Source organism: Myzus persicae, unplaced genomic scaffold (assembly GCF_001856785.1).
Source record: "Myzus persicae strain clone G006 unplaced genomic scaffold, MPER_G0061.0, whole genome shotgun sequence".
NCBI classification, from domain to species: Eukaryota; Metazoa; Arthropoda; class Insecta; order Hemiptera; family Aphididae; genus Myzus; species Myzus persicae.
The window spans coordinates 19,833-40,008 of record NW_019102925.1 but is presented as its reverse complement, the minus strand read 5'-3'; the positions used below and the strand labels follow the sequence as shown (position 1 = coordinate 40,008).

Genomic DNA, 20,176 nt, shown 5'->3' with positions numbered 1-20,176 from the left:
GCATATCAAATTTGCTTTTCAAACACAACGTTCGGAATCCTAGTCCACAGGGTCTATAAATCGTTTTATTTTTTTCATAATTCAGAGAAATCATTGTAAACTATCCGCAAATCTGCATTTTTTTTTCAACAGACAGTAAACAAATTTTATCCATTCTAAAATGTTTTCACGTCTTGAAATTACATTGCAACCTCGAAAACCGACAAGGACCGTGATCTTTTACACTCGCGAGGGATTAGGTAAACTTTGCGGTGCATAATTCAAAAACGTTGTAATGAGAACGACACCGGGGTTTTTCGTATACTCACTTGGTTTCTCATTTCCAAGGTGTTTTAGCCACCGGTAGTTTTACTTTTTTTTTAACTCCAAAATTAATGTATGTAATAAAGAGTCGGGAGAATACCATAAATATAAAATGAAATAATAAATAACTTCGTATTACGAACGGGAAAATAGAAGGGTGCGAACGGTATAAAAATGACCTTTATAGAAGTTTAGCTTTTTTTCCAGCAGAGCTGAAAAACGTAATTCGTACAGTGAATATTATTACTATTTAAGGTTGTTCCATTGTGTTCTAATCGAGATTTATATTTTTTGAAATCGAGGAAAATTATAAAATATGACTTAAAGAACAATAATAATTATTCTCATTCAACTAAAATTACATAATCACAGTTTTCGACTTATAAGAGTACCTGTTAGTAAAAACGTTGGCTCAACCAAAAATCTCGAACAGTGTTTTTCAACGCTACCGTTTATCACAATATTCCAATATTTAAAAATATCTTAATAGCAGGATTTCACGCGCAGCAATAATAGTGTTTTTTTTTTAGACTGTCTTATGATAATGATTGTAGACATCAATAAGCGGGCGAGCATAAATCTCTACAACGTATACTATGCCAAAAATTGCGATGTTTTCATTTTCCAGTGTCGAATGCGTTTAATGTGGTTATCGTCATGTGTTACATCGAGCAGAATTTCGACTTTACACGAAGGGTGTAAAATATACATTACCATAATATTATCTAGTATCCGTGTTGGCATCAGGTTGGTACAAACGCGTTTTGCTTTTGGATAGAGATAATTATTTGACCCCCCCCACAGGTGAATATAGGCATTTCGAGCATGCACCCTAACCGCTGGCCTCGTATTTCAGCCGAAAATACACGGCCAGAGCTTTAATTAAATCTACCTTACCCTCGACCGACGGCACCGCCGCCACCCCTGCCGCCCCTGGTTGTGGAAAACAAATGCAATTATAATCGCTGTATCTTCGCCATGTACAATAATAATATGTTCAGCTACCCTGTGCTCGTCAGCTGTGCCGGGCCGGGAGTTCATTTGTGTAGCAATTAACATCGTCATCGGTACATCGCGCGCGCTTTAAAGCAATTTCCAAACCTTCGGAGACTGGAAATTGTACTCCCACGTTTTCCGGCTTAACGATTTTTTTGTTTTGCATATTTTTTTATTTGAATTCCTATCGTGTTCTTTTTTTTTTTTTTGAGGGTTTTTTAATGGAAGTCAAACGCATTCCATGCTGTAATAATTACTGGAATACCACCGCCGACATTTTTGGCCTTGCCCGTCCTGCGTGAATTGAGAAAAAATCGTTTAAGCGTAGTATGCGGAGGAGGATAACGAAGACGAAGAGAGGATGATGTCGGAGGTGGTGGTGGCGTTGATGGCAGTGCGGTGGCAGATACACGTGTCGGAGTGCTCGAAGGTTCCGAAAAATAATTGGTCGATTGATTTTCAAATTCAATGTTTGTTTGGTAATTTCATTATGCGAATAAACACTTCCCATGTTTGTTGGTTGCTGATTCAATAGCTATGAGAAAATAGAAATAATTTCTATTATCCCCTTTTGTGCAAAAATAACACAGACATATAACATATACTAAACAATGTCGAGGGTTTTCCATTTTGCTCGCATTTAAATTTTTGAATTTATATTTACGAAATATAATATATATATATATGTGTACATTGTACACCATTCACATACTGTTTAGTATTTGTAAATGTATACGTGAACTACTGTTTTATGCATTGTGGCAAAACGTTTATCTAAATATCATAATATAATAACCTTTCGTGGAGTATATTATATTATTATCATTTAGTTATCATGCCGTACGTGTGTTAGTATTTAGTCGGGTTTAATTGAATTACTTTTTTTTATTTGATCTAGTTGGTATTTTAGAGAGGTCGAAATTTAAAATTTTCCGTAGGTAATTTACAAAAAAAAATATCAGAGTAAAACTAAAAAATAAAATAAGCATTTTTGTTAAAATGTTAATAATATTATTATTAAAATAATTGATTGGTAACCTTGGATACCCACATATCAGACCATCCTCCGTTGTTTTATCGTGTATTTTATCAATGAATTGTCATATAATACATCTATTACAGCAGAGCCTACGAAGGACACTTGACTCCTACTGTTGTAGGTACTGCAGACCGATTACCTACCTACTTTCCTCTCTTTTAACATGGGAGTAATACGGGTTGTTCGTCCCCAGCTTAAATGTTATGACAAAAAGTGTTAAAAAAATAACTAATGTAGTTTCGATAATAGCGTTATAATATAGAGTTAACTCGGTGCGTAAGTGTCTGGGGGACCAAAGTGTTAACCGTCGAAACTTTTGTGTTACGGTCTTGAATTTTAATAGGATAACACGTTGCGACGACTGGAAGTGAAAACTTGTAATCGTATCAAACCGCGACGTTAATGTCTTAATTTTATCAAAATCGTTATAAATTCTCATCTAACCGAAATTCCCTCGGAAACGTCACGGAAAATTGGTTATTATTAGAGCGGTTTTGTCATGCCGTCAGAGCAGCGCCTTATATATATATATATAATATATAATATGGATACGTCGTGCACGATGCTGCTTCTGTGCACTTGGACTGGTAATGGTATATATATATATACGATATAATATAATATTATTCCATTTGGGAATTGGCAGCGGAGCTGTTTTATTGCTCTATTCGTATTGTGTTTTCCAATTTCCTGACGGATGAATTGAAGAAGAATATTCAGTTGTTTCTTTCTGCCGTGTCTCTATATGCGTCGAGTCAAATCCTGTAACTTTCGCCCCCGTTCGCCGACAAAGCGGGTTACATATTATCGTCACACCCCCGCAGACATGCATCAATGGTCTCGTGAAAAAGGGGAAAACAGCAGAAGGAATACACATTGGAAGTCAGTTTACCAACTGTGACTAACACAATACATCGTGACATGACGTGTGCCGCACAACGGTGTGAATTGTATTTAATATCATCCCGTATGTCCCGCACACATCATACGAGCATGAAAATAAATTATTATTCAGTTGCGTATTATATACTATCATTATTGTTGTGACTGCGTTGGTTTCGCTTTGTACAGGAGTTTTAGAACATAATATATAATTATAAATTTTAAAAATCGTATACGTTACGTAATACGCAATCCGTTCAAAAATTACGCTATTGATATTGAAGAGTTCAATTTGGCTTTTCCCAATAACTTTCGTTTTCCAAATCAATAAGACAGAGTATCAACAAAGTTGCGGTTCCGATGTCACAATTTTAGAGACTTAAAAATACTAACTAATTTGTGGCGTACGCGTTATTTGCAACCTTTAATATAAATCACACGCCGTACGTTTTGACTCCAATTCCGCCCGAAACTTATTAATGAAATCGGCAAAAGTCTCGATAATGTTTCCGCGAAACGTCTCTCGCATTTTGGTTTTGAATTTGATTTGATCAAAATCCATCATAGCAATAATGTTTTACAGTTGGCTGCGTCGTTTATAACTTGTATTTTATTAACATTTATGATAATAACTCGCTGGCACGCTGCAGTGAGCGCACACATAAGGCCGAATTGTTGTCATAACGTGCGCTGGCTCTGCCGTACTTACACACACGGCCAAACAATTAATTCGGTCGTAAATTGTGTGCGTACTTGACATTCCTGACACATTGCCTGCCGTCGCGTTTACGTTGGCGCGCTAAGTTTGTCGAACATTTCAGCCCGATATTCCGTCGTGAATTCATTATGTACCCCGCGAAATGCAATAATTAGATTTAATAAAATTTGATTAAGGTATATAACGCCGCGCCGGTGCACGTGTTTAAAGCGCGTAATTATTCGAATTATAATATTGTAACCGCGATAATAATCGAACCACAACTACAACAGCCGATGGTGGAAATACCTACTGCAGGAGCTATACCTAGATTTCTGGAATTCTTTTCCCGACCAGACGTTTCTCGATTTCGATAAAAATATGAAGGGAAAAAATGGACGATCACACTCTTCTTAATGCTGTTTTGAGAGCGGGTACTCGTAGATTTCATTTCAATCTCGCGAATTCATCATTTCGGATGTGTAAAAATGTAATTCCGAACAATTCGACGTGCCCGGTATTCGTAAACGCGCTCAGGTAATATAATAATAATATGTTCAACCCGAATCTATCATATGTTTTCTGACGTTTTTCGCTGGGAACTAATACTACGACCCCGGATCTAAGTAAACATAATCCTTCCTTATCACCCGGTTGCCATGCCAATCGACAAACAGGTCTCTCTTGTATTTTTTCTTTTTTTTTCTATACATGCATACATACATATAAACTATATATACATATAATGTACAATATACATGCATATATATATATATATGTGTGTATGAATGTGTTATTATAGGTTATTGTTTGCCCGTCTCGTCGACATGAATTGTTTGTGTGAGTGTGTGCGCGTGCGATCGCGTATATATGCACCAACAGTATTTTATACCCTTTTCAACCCAAATATTTATTTAACCAACTTGATTACACCCATAGCCTCCGCCGCCGCCACTGCCAACGAATGAATTTAATCAGATGCTTCTGACCGGAAAAACGTAAGTTGCATTACGCCGGCGGGACTTTGGACGTGCCGAACGATAATAATATGATAAACATTATTTCCAGTTGTAGGTATACTAAAAAAATGTTGTTCAAAATGAAAACAAATAAGAAGCTCAAAATAAAGTACCTAAATAAATTAAAAAATGGTATGATTTAATATAGTTTACGCACTTGTCGATATTTTTTCCGATTCATCCAATGGCGTCTTAAAAAAAATATTGCTGTAGGTACATCGTCTTATCGTTGCAGTGAACAAAAAAATAATAACATGTAACGGTTCGCCGAAGACGTGAGTAAATGTTACTGCGATTTTTAATAAAAATGCATTTCTTATATCGTAGAAATGATGCATGTGATTTTGTATTCACTCGTTTACTATATACGGTGTATATAATATCAGTTTACGTGTACAAAGATGATGCACGATTTGCATCGCGGGTTTAGTCGAAAGGAATAGTATGATGAGAAAATTTACTCATGTAAAAATTCCTCCGCAAAATATTGGTAATAATATTTTTTAGAGTATATGCGTAAAAAAAATAATAAAAGAAATGTTCTATGTCAAATGAATAAAAAAATAAAACCTTACAGTGCATATATGCAATTGAGTGAGCCTATTCAAATTTAAAATATTCAAATTTCTTTTCTATCTGGAACTATATCAATCCAATTCAAGTGTGGCGTTATGCGACTATGAAAAAAATATATACATATAATAATAAGTAAATATGGTGTCTGGAGAGGAGATGGTTGAAAAAATACAACAGTGAAAACAATATTGCGTACTGCCTTTCGTTGGCGACTGGTAAATATTGCAGCAAAAGGGTTTTCAGACATAAAACGCCGTCCAATTTGTCTTGCAAGCTGGGCCCCCCGTCCTGGGCCAACAGTCGGGTGTTTGAGAAAACAGCTTTTAAAAATCACAGACGGAACGCGAAAAGATAAAAAGGCAAAAACGTACACAAATGTGCGGAAACCCTGCGGGAAATCAAGCCCCCGATCGATCGAAACGGCCTAGGGAAGTAAAAGAGTAGGGAAATGCATGTAAGGACAGCGAGAGATTAGCGGCGAGGACGGATAAGAACAAGTGGGCATTTGGAAGCTATTAATGCGACCCTTTTTATTTTTTGTTCACATTCCTTCTTCCTCTCAGGTTGTCTCCATTTTGTAGCCGGTGATAGGAAAAAAAAATCCGAACGAAATGGTAGCTAAATTGAAAAAGAGATTTACCTGCGGATTATCGAAAGTGTTGAAGCAGATCCATCTTCGATGTGGAAACCACGTTTATTTTAAAGTCTATTCACTGCCTAGCATATACTTTTGGTGCCTTAAAAGATTAAGAATAAAATACGGAAATCCTTCCGGGTTATACGCCAATCCTGAAACGTCGGTATACCTATATACCTATATTATATTAGGTGTGGAAAATTGCATTACTTTATTAATCATACGTAATACGCTACATTCCAAGCGGAGATACGAGTATGATATACAAACGTATAACTCATTAAACACCGTGGCCAAATGATTAGAACGTTACCTTTACTAAAGTTGAAAACAAGGTCTTGAAATTAATTATATTTCTAGATCATCTATATTTTTCGGGGTTTAAATGATAAAACCTGCAATAAATACATTTAGATTACTAATATCTATTTAATTTATAATGCATATCAAAAGATAGAAAACATTTTGAAGATATCGTTTTTGAATTTCAGGTATAAAATATTATATTTATTATTAAAAAATACGACAAATAATGTGAAATAGGTACAGTAGAATCGTTCACAAACAAACGTAGTTTAAATTCAGTAGTAATCTTAAGTGCTTAAAAACCATTTTGGAGTTGAATTTTACTATCGGAGCTAACGGTTTAATAACAAACGTGAAACGATGGCATAACTGTTACAATACTATTTCACGAATAAATAAAAAACAAAACGAAATGCACCTAATATCTACGTGTTTTATTGCGTATAGTAGGTACCTACGCACACACGATACATAGTATACAACACTATTTGTCTTTTATTGCTTTTGACATAGATTACACTTTATTAAAGGGATAATTTTTGTTTTGTTTCAGCAGGATTCCATAAATCTGGAACCATCAAACATTATGAGCTGCACGTCTAAAGGAAAATCTGAGGTAATGTAACAAAAGTGAACTGTTCTTTTATTTTATTATGGTTTTTATTTTATTTTTATTTTTTTGTTATCGTTTAAAAATAATAATAAAATACTGGGTGTTAGACGAAAGAGATCTGCACCGTATTTTACGCAAAACAGGTATACACGCGCGTTAGGTGGAGACTTTAAGCTTTGTTCTTTTTTACGTGGAGGATGACAGGAGGGAGCAATATGTTTACAATAACAATAGGGAACGAAAGAAAAGACGGAATTATTTCTCTTGCATGTGTGTGCCGCACTGATGTGTGTGTGTGTATGTGTTCGCGCGTGCGTGTGCGCGAGTGTATAATGTATATATGTGAGCGTAATATCCATGCCCAGAGACAAAGAGTAATAAATATCCCTGTATAGGTTGGACAAAAGAAGTTTTCTGAATGCGAAAATCCGGATTAAAAAAAAAAAACAACAACAACAAACTAATGTTATAGCGGCGGCTACAGGGTAAAATCAACAGTGCTAGAAATAATATAGATGCATGCGTGCACGTGTATACGTAAATTAAAGTCGACTAAACCTCGGTCGCCGTGTAACGCACCAGACGCGTGTAGGACTTTGGTTTGGTGCCGTTTTCGCATCGAATTTAATTTGTAAAATAGCTCTTAATGCGTAATCCATTACCGTTAAGCTCGGACGGAAGTCAATAATCCAATTCCGAACCCGGGTTCTTGCGGTTTATTAAATTCTTAACTCTCGGGCCGCCAAACGACCCCGATCGCGGTGCCCTCCCGCTCCAACTACTCCGACGTGCCCGGGCGGTGATTGAATTAAATCTACTAGAGAAGATATACCCAACATTGGCACTGGCCGTCAAAAGCAATTAGCATTTTAATTTGGACCCCGAACAATACCCAGACGCCCTCCGGAGGTTAAATAGAATCGCGATACAGGGAGGGCAATACTGTTGACAGGAGAGGTGTACGAGGTGGCTGCCACCGCGGACCGATGGTATAGACAAGAAGTGGAGTCGGCACATAATAATAATATACCGTTCAGTCCATTTGACGAAACTCTTTTATTTTGAAAAAAAAAAAACAAAAACAAAAAATAGTATATGATATTATATATTATGTGCATAAAGGAGGTCCATGTATATACATATTATATATGTATATATAAATATTCAAAATAAAGTCACCGCAGAATACCACGGCCGTCAAAAACAGAACAATGTTGTTATCCGTATCACTGTTATGCAAAATAATAATTATAAACACATCTCTGCCCTCGCGCCACGGACATCGATGACAGAGAGCATACTATACCCTTGATTCAACCAACTATCAAAAACAATAATGGGGTTTTCGATGTAATAATAATGGTTTGATGGCTCGGTCGAGGGGGGGGGGGGAGGGGCGCTTGTGTCTTGTTAGTCGAACGTAATCCCGCAATGACGGCGGCGGATGTATTCCGATCTTTCGATGTGCGTAGAAGTTAATCCAGATGGCCGCCGACAAACCCGTAGAATACACACGTATATATACGTATACGCATTCGATTTTCAAGCAGAACGGCATCTGGTAAATATAAATCAATAACAATATGAGAAAAACGGTTCATATATATTATCGTATAATGCAGACCCTATTCGTGATTAATTTATTACGACATTTTTCTACGGATTTTCTTTGCTGATTTGTTACGCACTCACGTCCATCAATTTAATCGCGTATGCTTGGTTTAACTCACCCGAAAATAATATAACGTCCACGTTTGAAGGTAATAATATTATTAATAATATATACTATTTAGTAATTTTTCTATTATTTATTGAAGAGTACTTGCAATCTGCTCTTCAGGACGCAATCGGCAAAAAAAATAAATAGGTATTTAATAATAATAGATATTATACAAAAAAAAGAACAATGATATTATTGTACAAAAGAGGAGACTATCCAACGATAGAACCCAACATTTTTCTCTCTCTTATTTTTAAACAAAAACACAGAAATAGTTATATGCATAATATATTTTTTATATTTGTGATTTTTTTAGCTCAGCTATCGTTTTAGTCTGCAGATAGGTAAATATTTATGGTGGACTGTGTATCTGATGATATATTTTGTGATATTTACGGATTTGTACTAGTGTGTTTTTATGTAAAATGTTTTCAACGTTTATTGTCTGGCCGTTTCAATTTTAAGATAGTTTGAAACATCTATGCACTTTCAGAAGATATCATTTAAAAAGTGATCGATAATACGAATCGGTAACGATTGTGCAGAATCTCAAATTTGAACCCCATATAAAGGAGATATAACGCCTTAAAGAGATAATGAAAATAGCTACAGTTTTAATCCACCATTTTCTTTAAATAATTTATAGTAAGTAGTTTCGGTTATTTTTGTATGTTTAGAATATATTAAGATATTTTTTTTCTAACTCAGTAATATTTTAATGATACATACAAATTGCAAATTAAAACTACGCGTCTTATATTACGTATCCTACCTACTATTAATATTACATATTTCTGTCTTGAATATTACACACCCTTTTAAAAGCGTACGATGTTAATTGAGAATAGTAATGCTATACAAAAACCAGCAGTGTATAAAGTTGTTCAACAAGTTTGTTTAAAACTTTAAACGACTTTCGGTCATCGGTAAATATTTAACGACGAACACGGGTATTTTAAATCCTTCCATTTTAATATTAGTTTTATGCCTTTTTTTTATATTGGGAACAAATTTTGTTTGCGCTTATAGACATCATAATACTCTTCGACATCGAAAACTACCTTTTACTCATTACGCGTTTGAAGACTATAAACAAACTAAATTACTTTTAATTGATATTGGGCAAAGCGCGGCATTGCGCGAAACTTCAAAAGTGGGTAAAACAATATTGAGAAAATCCGAAAGGAACTACTGAAAAATCGTCCTACTTGAGTCGCTGAGCTCTCGCGCTCATCATTATTAGTGTTTGAAGTGTGTTTCGAAATTCCTGGTCGGCGGTGGCGTGGATGCAGTTTGCTATTTTCAGAACCATTTCGTTTTTACCCCGCCGACGGGCCATTCTATTCTTTGTGTTTGAAAAAAAAATATATTAATAATAATAATAATAAAATAAAGTATTGTTGCCGTTGTTATGAAAGTGTCCACAAGTTTAAGACGCGAGTGCGACCACCGGCGTAATAGGAACAGCCAATAAAATTGTGCGTGCTGTATATGCGAACTTGGGAAATTGGCAAAGTTTGTGCGGGCTCGCGCGTTATATTTGAGGTTAATACGAAACTTACCGGCGGCGTTTACTGTGCGTGAAATGTCCTCCTCGAAGGTGTATAATAATAGTGTCCCGTTCCCCAAGTCGTTTTATGTGTACCACTAGGTATATAGATATTCAGCTAGACCGTTAAAACGTTACCATTTATTATAATATATATATGTTTCAAAATTTAATTCGAACCACCTACTCGTTACGAGCACTTACGACAACCGTAACTTCCGAGTAAAATTGTTAAAAAAAACAAATAGTAAAAACCGTCATCATCCGTATTATATACACAAAGTTTCCAACGTTTCTATAATCCAAACTAAATTATTATATTATCGAAGAGGTTTTTTTTTTAAATTTATAGTTGAACGTACAATGCGCGACGTAAGTACAAAATGAGTACATAATTCAAGTTATTATTATTAAATATAATATTAGGCATATTTCTAATTATGTCATGGGTGGTTAATCACATTAATTAATTTGAAATTTTTAAAGTATCAAATTATTTATAATATGTATATTATATTTTATCGTATGAGTAGGTATAGTATATCCACGCACAGATGTTTGGATATTATATTTTTATAATTACTCGTCACTTTCCATAAGTGTATTAGTATAGTTATTGTTATGACATACGATCGATCGATCATGAACGCTTTCAATGTGATTAAAAATATTTTTATTTAAATGCGGTTCAAACGGGTTGCAATCTCCAAAATAACATATTCGAACGATTTCCTGCGAACGTGGCGTCGTAATGAATTATAATCCATTAAACATCATCACATCGTTCATCGTTCGATAGTACCTTAGAATGTACGTTTGGCGTTTTTAAATAATTACATTAGGTGGTACTCGTTGCACTCAGATATTGTGGATAATTGTTTTTGTCCGACATAATATGTCTTCACTCCTCAATAGTTAATAAGCGTTTGAAATATTAAAATGAATTTTCGCTACCCCGGCGATAATCGTCATCGTCGTAAATTTAATATGACTTTGGGATTCGAATCAATCCTTAGAAAAAGGTGGTACGGCCTCGATTTTATTTACTTTTTTTTTCCACAAGGCAGGCCTCATTGTGTCGGAAACCTTACCTCCACCGCCCTCCACCAGATATTGGATAATTTACCCCCGAATACGGTCTGACACCGTAACGATCACGAACAACACAATTCCTTTTTATATTTTTTCTGTTTTACTTTTCCGTGTACACATTACGTGTGTGTTTATTGTGGCACAAGGCCGTGACGGTTCATTGTCGGATACTCGGATATACAGTATATACCTGCCGTCGTGAACACCAGTAAACAATACAAATGGGGTGCGAAGAAAACACTGCAGGTATAGGTAGGTATAAGGTAGATGGTACTGATGATTTTCAACGCAACACAGTCGAGGTCTAATGAAAATTTGAAAAAAAAATAAGGTCAAAAAGTTTAAAATATTGATTCAGATAACCTATTTTATTTAAAACAAAACAAAATTCTACTATACGTGCACCGGTGTAAAAAAATTAAATATTTCCTGCCCAATTATTGTTATATATGTACCATTAATAATTAAATTTTCCCATTACTTCACCTAAACTCTCTCTCTCTCTCTCTCTCATCCTTTCCCTCAAACTAATAACTATACACATATATATGATTTGCTTGACTGTGTGGTGTATGGTGGTACTAGTGTACTACGTGTAAACCTTTTTTGATTAATTTAACTCGTCGCTGTGGAATCAGATTAAAATACCTTCAGAATTTATTAAAAACGCGATATTGCGCGCTGCCTGTGTTATGATGAAATATTGCATTAACATTATTATTACTACAACTACTACGACTTCTACGACTACTACTAATACAGCTACCATATATAACAGTACCAATATTGAAAACAAATTATTCAGCAGAATTAATAATTCATTTTACATCTATACTATACAACACTAATAATATATAGTCATCTCCAGTGTTACATGTAGGTACCTTCCATTTTTTAAATACGTTTTGAAATCAAATTCGTACTACACATTTTTAACAAACAACTATTTACAAGGCTTTTTGAACTAATGTATTTGTTTGACTTTTCTGTTTTTCTCGAAATTCATATATTACTGTTCGAACATTTTTTTTTTCCTGATCTTTTTTTACACGGGATATCTCGTATGCTTAAAATAATTAATATTATACTTTTATTCAATGTAAACAATACAGTAATGGTACTAATGTGAATATGCAATATTATTATACAGTGAAACTTCCGTATTGCCTACTACAAAGTCTCGGTGGGCAATAAAAAAAATTCATATATAAATTCATTCGTAAAATATAATTAAATAAATTCAACTCTAATTAATTAGTATGGTTCTCAAAAATATTTCTTGTAACAGAAAATTTCTGTAAAATAGGGTAGTTAGTTGTATGGAAGGTTCACTTTTTGAGTAAAAGTAAAATATCCAAGTAATTGTGTGTAATAATGGGTTTAAGTTCACAATTAGAATAATACTTATACTGTAGAATTTATAAGTTTGTTATTTTTTTTTTTTAACTCTGAGGCATATGTATCATATAGGTGGGCTTATCTCCTTGTATACATTAATGGCATATGAATCTTTTTTTTTAACAACTCTTTAAAAAAAATGCATTTATGTGCGCACAACGAAACTGAACTAATTATCTTACAATATTCGGAAAAATATAATATATTCTGACTATAATTATTCCGAAAATCCTTAGCTATAGCAAAAACTATATCAATTATAAATATAACCATGTATGTACGATAGTATTTGTTCAAGTGGTGAAGTGCTCTTAATGAACAATGTTGACCATGCGTTAATTCTCTGATCCTTTAATGATCCTCCATTGTGCTCGTATTGCAGTGTCTAAATTACTTATGATCTTATTATATTATCTTATCCCCAACAAAATGGCAACAAAAAAAAAATTAATGATCCTTGATTCGGTATTATATAGGGGGACATTTTACAATGTACATTTTTTTTTTTTTTTTTGAAATTATGAGAGAGGAAATGTTTTTAAATTTTACAAAAAGACACTAAGCCCGTATACGTAAATGGATTTATTTACTTAATATTTTCTATTAAAATTATAAAATTATTTAAAGATAAAGTGGTGATAGAATTAGTGATATTTTGGTGGTTTGAGTAAGAAACCCGTCATCAGCACAGTTCAATGTATTTCCTGTCGGCGAGTAAAATTACATAAAGATCGTTTAATACACCGAAAATAATTATCTGATGACGGAAACAATAATATAGTGGTTTTTTCATCTGTTTTATATCATCACGACATAAAATTATATAATAAGTGTTTATTTTTATTTTATTGCTATTACTCTTAGAACCGTATACTTCGTTATAAATCAGTGACAGCTTTACTTAACTGTCTTTTAACACAAACGCAATACGGTTTAATTATATAAAAAAAAAAACACTTAAAAGATTGTTAATCTTACATTCAAGTGAAAAACATTTAAATTACTAGTATATTTCGTTCATACAATTTATAGTACCTATTCACGTCATCAAATATTTATACCAGCGTCCAACATATAATATTATGAATACGATACAAGTATAGTCAATGTGATAATCATTTAACATTGAATATATTTGAATTAATATGAAATAGTAATTGTAGTATTAATATCATTAGTACTCAGGTTTGATTTAAAATTTTAGTAACAGTTAACTGAAACAAGGCTTTATTTTTCGTCCAGTTTAATGAAAATAAATTAAATAATCTTTTTTATTTAAAACCGAAAAATTGTATCGATTTGTTGATCAAGCTCCTCTTTGATAAACCTTTATAGTTTTAACCGAAAGGGAATATTAATTGACTACAGTTAAAATTAAATTATGCAATATTTATAGAATAGGTACATTTAATGTAATTATATTGTATTTTATTAATTTCGTGTACTTAAAGAAATACTATAATGAAAAACAATTTTATATTAACTTCGATATTAGTGTACCTACTTAAATCTACAACTTAGTTATAATACAATCAACAAATAATATATTCGTATAACGTCAATCTTCGAAACCATGAAAATTAGTTTTCATCGTCGTATAAAATAACTCGAATTAGAATAAGATTGGAAAACGACACTTCAATAAAAATCCAGATAGCCTTATTCATGCTAATATTTTGCTCGATTTTACATACATAGACCAGCTGAACTGTGTGACAGTCTATAATATACGAGTGCATGGTGCATCCATCATGTTCTAAAATACTTTTACATTTTTATTTGAAATTGAAAAAGAAACACTGAACATATACTTTGTTGTTACCTTTATATGAAATATGATATTATATTTCTTTCTATTTACGAACCATAAAATAAGTTGGTGTAATATCATCTCTCGTGTATAGAGAATTTAAAAAAGTTTCAGTAAAACCATATAATAAATTCATTAGAAAAATACGCTGTTTTATCGCCAACTCGTGCTTAACTTTTTTCATTGTAACTGACGGTTAAATCAATATTGTAATACAAAGAGAACAAAAACTAAAAGTATTCAATTTAAGAGTTCAAAATACATAGTTTCTTTAATATGTATTTCATTGGACTAAATGTTACAAAACGATTAATCCGTCACTGGTACCGGTATTGTATTAAACCGAATCGGAACAACGCCGCACAAAAACTTAACACGTGCAAACCGTTCTTCTATATAATATGCCGTCAACTTTACGCCCTCCGAACACATTTTAAATTTTCCGATATTTGCTGCATTTGCTATACTTTAAAAAAGTGGGATAAAAATTCAGTACTGGTTCGGTTAGTAGTAAGTCAAGGTGAGTTCCAATTATGTGTATGAATTGTATGATATCATGAATATAATTTACGAGTAGGTATACCAATTAAAATTTTATTTGATAAGTTCCATTTTGTATTTGTTATTCATAAAATTACGTGATTTTCTTTTTCATTGTCATATCGTTTCTAAATAAGTGTCATCTAATTTGTATCGGTAGGTATTTTACGTTTTCGATGTAAAATGCCGCGATTCGTAAGCACGTCATACATGGGCGCCCATAGGTAACATTTTAGGGGGTGTCGAAATAAAAAATTTGGGTAATAAGGTAATACTGTGGTAATATTTATTGAGCTACAAGTTCATAATATTTTTTCGATGGGGGGGGGGGGGGGGAGGGCCCCTTTTTTCCCCCCCCCCCCCCCCCCAATGGGCGCCCATGACGTCATATAGGTATTAGGTATGCTTAGGATCTTAGCTCCAATTAAACATCGTCGTGTTCGTCTCTACGTAGTTTAAGAACAAGACGGATTTTGTGTAATATTATAATATGTATGTAGTTGCACTGCGACTGGCTCGCAGGGTATTTCGACAAACGAAAAGGCGACTGCGCTACAACTACTGCTGCAGTACAGCATGTAATATAATAATATAATATCATAATGATATATTTATGGGCACATGGGACGGCGTAGTACTGCCCATAATATAATATGTACATGCATATAAATATTATATATGCATATTATTGTATACAGCCGTGCTGGAACCGAGATCCTCCGAGGTACCGACTATGATAATATTATAATAATATCGACGTTCGTAATGATAAACGTTTCCGCGTACAATAATAATATATTATAATATCGTTTCGCCGCTTCAGATAGTTGAACGCGAAACGCGGCTGGCTGACCCCCCCCCCCCTCCCGGCGTAACTGCTACAATTTCCTGACCCCGCGCGGTCGCATATATCCATAATAATATAATACCTATACCGACCCCTATATACGCCACGCATACACCCCCGATATATTATTACTATTATTATTATGGATTGCTGTGTTATTACTATTACTATTTACATAACTATATCCATCGGATTTCAATATTGGTCACACACGCACGCAAGCACTCCGAGTCCCCGGGCGATGGTAAATAATAAAGATTCGGATATCGCGTCCGGTTATGACCGCACGCAGCAACGCGGCCCCGTCGGCCAAGGCGCTTTGTCATCCGTTTTCGACACAAACGCCCATCATTCATGCAAACACAAACGTTTTGAATACGGTTTCCGATTGTAATCGCGAAATCCCTCCACGCACACGCCGCGCCGCCGCCGCCGCCGTCGTCGTCGTAGTCGTCGTTCGCTCCTAAATTATAATTTACAAGGGAGATGTGCGCCGTTTGACGTCCTCACACACGCACATATGCGCTAAAATGCGCACGGTGTATATATCACCTATGCCCTGTATATATCCGTACGTGAGCCAATTGTAATTTAGCGACGGGTCCCGGCTGGCGACTAGGCCACAGAGGTGTGTGTGTGTGTGTGTGGGTGGGTGTGGGTGTGTGCGGTGAACACGACGGAGCAGAGTGAGAGTGCGTGGTGCCGAGTGTGTGTGTGTGTGTGCGAGCGCGAAAGAGCAACGATAATAATTTTCCGAGTTATTATTTACGATTGCCCGGCCGGACCCCGAGGTCGTATATTATTCAGTAGAGGTCAAAACATTATTGAAATTTTCCGTTTTTGCCGCCAAAAATATTCCCCCGTGCGACCACCAAACTGGCAATAATAATGATAAAAAACATCATCGTGTATACTATATTTTATTCGTATATAGGTTCCCTGCGCTATGCGAAAAAAACACACCGAAATTTATTCGACCGGACGGCGAACAAATTAAAAATATGTTTACCGAATATGAAAACGATTTTCCATATTAGTATTTAACCGGTATAGTAGCATATATAGGATGGTTCTTCTTTTACACATTTTTATAACAGAATTAAAACATTTTTTTCCGCTTATTCCTTATCAATTCCACATTATTATTGTTTTGGTTACATCCATCATATTGACATAATTTAATCGAATACATAATAATAATTTATAACGGTAGATAAGTCAGGGTGGGTATATTTATTCGTCATATTTGAACTCCTTTGGTATATTTTGTACAATATACATAAATTACACATATTATACCTGTATACAAATACATATTCGTAGGTGAGGTATATAAAAATATAAACTCGAAGTCTTGAAATGAATGTGAGTATTTTATAATCCATAAAATATTTTACTTACCTACCTATCGTGAATGCAAAAAAATAATTAGTCGAAGACATATTTTTTCCCCTATTATCAACATTTTTATATTACTTATTAATAATAAAAACTATATTATAAAATTTAGTTTTGTCATCTAATTGAATACACCACTATTCTGCTGTCATATTTATTTGTTTGGATTTGTTATTACCTACTCTTTTTCAAATGAAATAAAAACTACGCGTTTTCATCATCAAAATAAAGCCTCAGTGAATACCATACCACTTTTTGTATTATACTTTAAGTCACTAAAGGTTTTGTAGTCCTTACAGAATACATCATTTATGTGGACAAATAATTATTTTCAGCAGAAATATCTTTTTGAATTGTCGTATAAAAAAATGAAGATAATAAAATGTGCTTTGGAAATTAGAACCGAAAAAAAGATACTATTATAAAAAAACTTTACGCTTCTTTCTTCTTTGATAGAAAAAAATAAAATGAAATCGAATAGCTGTTAAATTATTTTTGAAAATTTCCCTTATACTCGTACTTCATGCGCTTACGGTGTTAATGATATAGCCATTGGAAAGGTACAAAAAGCCATCTCCAACCATCAATGTGATAGGAGTTTCCATTCAGGTGGAAAAAAAGCATGTCTAAACGAAAATGTTTAATTACATACTTCTTTTGTAGTGTTGCTGACTACAACTTACTGTTGATGAAAAAAAGGTAGGAAAATAAATGACTTTTTGAAATGGAAACACCAGAAATAGGTAACGAGGGCCATTAGTTGATTGCAAAAAAATTTAAGGCAGATATTGTAATTTGACATTGTTTGCATCACTTTTTATGTCATTACTTTAATATATTTTTAATTGTCATCAAAATAATTTTGACATGTCAATCAATGTAAGGAATATGGGATTTCGACTATTTTTCTTTCAAGTACTTTCCTAACTAAGTTCAAACATAGTATTATTTATATTTGTATAATATCGTCTGGGTGACTTCATCTCTTGTATTCTCGCTTTTACATGCTAACAAGTAACAACCATGTAGAATTATAGGCACTGTACTTTGACTGTCTTCCACTGCATACTATTATATTTACTTAAAATAAATAAAGCTGGTAAATAAGTAAATACATGGACTTTATTTTCTTCCAAATGAAAGAAAGATAATAATAATACGCAAGCTCACTATATTTGACTACCTATTGTACATTTGAATATAATTTGTACATAGATATTGTACACACCTATTTATGGCTATGTTATAATATAAATAATATAATTTACAACAAAAATCTGTACCTAAGGCTCACCAAACTGATGAATCGATTTGAAACTCCAAATATATCCGAGTTATTACTATAGAAAATCGGTCAAATTCGATAAAAATAAAATAATAAAAATGATTTTTGGACCTTTGTACAATTATGATGAAATAAAATAATAAAACGAATCTTCTCTCTTTAAAATCGCATTATGTGTCTACTCCACCACAAACAATAAATTTTGGGCCCAAGATTTTAAAATGAATGTCGAATCGGGTCTGATGTAAAAAAAGAGGTCGAGGCCTCTGAAAACAACATTATCAGAGTGAGGTGTATGATTACGACGTGACGTATTTAATATGCCTAAAACAAAAATACATAAAAGTGGAGCGTGAGATCCAGGTGAGCAGCGGTGATTTCCCGGCGCAGCACAGTGGTGGGCCCGCAGGGGGATGAGAGTGACATCCCCCCCTCTCCTTTGGCTTATTTTTTTCATATAAAATATATGATAAAGCAATGAATACAATATAAATATATATATATATATAATTTGGTCTCAGAATAGTCAAAAATTCATATATCCCCTTTCAAAAAAGCTGAGCACGCTACTGGCCACGTATGAGCTTTAATCGTGTGCGAATTTTCAACACGCAGCGGCGTGGTATGAAAATATTATACGATAACAAACAATATCTAGTCGAAACACATAGTATAATAATATAATATATTTCGCCTGTTGACGACATTTCGCCGTAAGCCAACTCGTATCGTTGTGTGTAGTGATTGACTATAATATTATTGTATCTGGGGGGCGGGGTGACCACGATGTCACACTGTCGCCAAAAACTCTTTTCCGGGGCTGTATACTATATACATATATAGATAGCGATATTACAAAACACGATATTATTATTTCTGACACCGCCAGAGCTCTTATCGATCAACAGAACATGAAACTATATGCGCCGCACGCAGAGTACGTGCATTATATACATATACACAGATATTTTATAAGTATATATATACTTGCATAACTTTTTTTTTTTTTGACACTCACCCCACACGTTTTACCACCGTGGCACGCCACTGATATAAATATATACGAAACGTTATCAATAACGAAGTTTCGCCGCTGAAACCGCCCATTATTGTGCAGTGTGTAACTCCGGTCTAGATGCGTATACCTACCTGTATAATATATTATTATTGTCGTTTCCCCGGAGAGCCTCAGCGCGTCTCGTCACAGTGGTGGTCGACGCGTGCGGAAAATTTACTGAATAATAAAAAATATATATGACGCCTGCGGCCTGCTCCATGTATATATTTTTATATTATCATACGCGGGGAAAGGCGAAGACGAGTAGGGTGTTTTCACCGAATTTCACCGTTAACGCATTTCGTTTCCGTATACACACATTTAAATAATAATATCATAATATTGTTTGTGTCTCGTCGTCGAATCTCGCATGGCGAATGTAAATTATTATATGTTTATATGCGATATGTGT

The 20,176-nt window shown here is 34.1% G+C and overlaps 1 protein-coding gene across 3 annotated transcripts in view; it reads left to right on the top strand.

Moving 5' to 3' along the window:
• LOC111033413 (semaphorin-2A) overlaps nt 1-20,176 on the top strand; it is a 373,923-nt gene that overhangs the window by 338,128 nt on the left and 15,619 nt on the right. For 2 of the 3 annotated variants that reach the window (XM_022314127.1, XM_022314125.1), the window contains one exon: nt 7,009-7,071. In XM_022314127.1, the coding sequence (XP_022169819.1) occupies nt 7,009-7,071 (63 nt within the window). The remainder of the gene's footprint in view (nt 1-7,008; nt 7,072-20,176) is intronic. The other variant, XM_022314126.1, reaches the window with a different exon arrangement.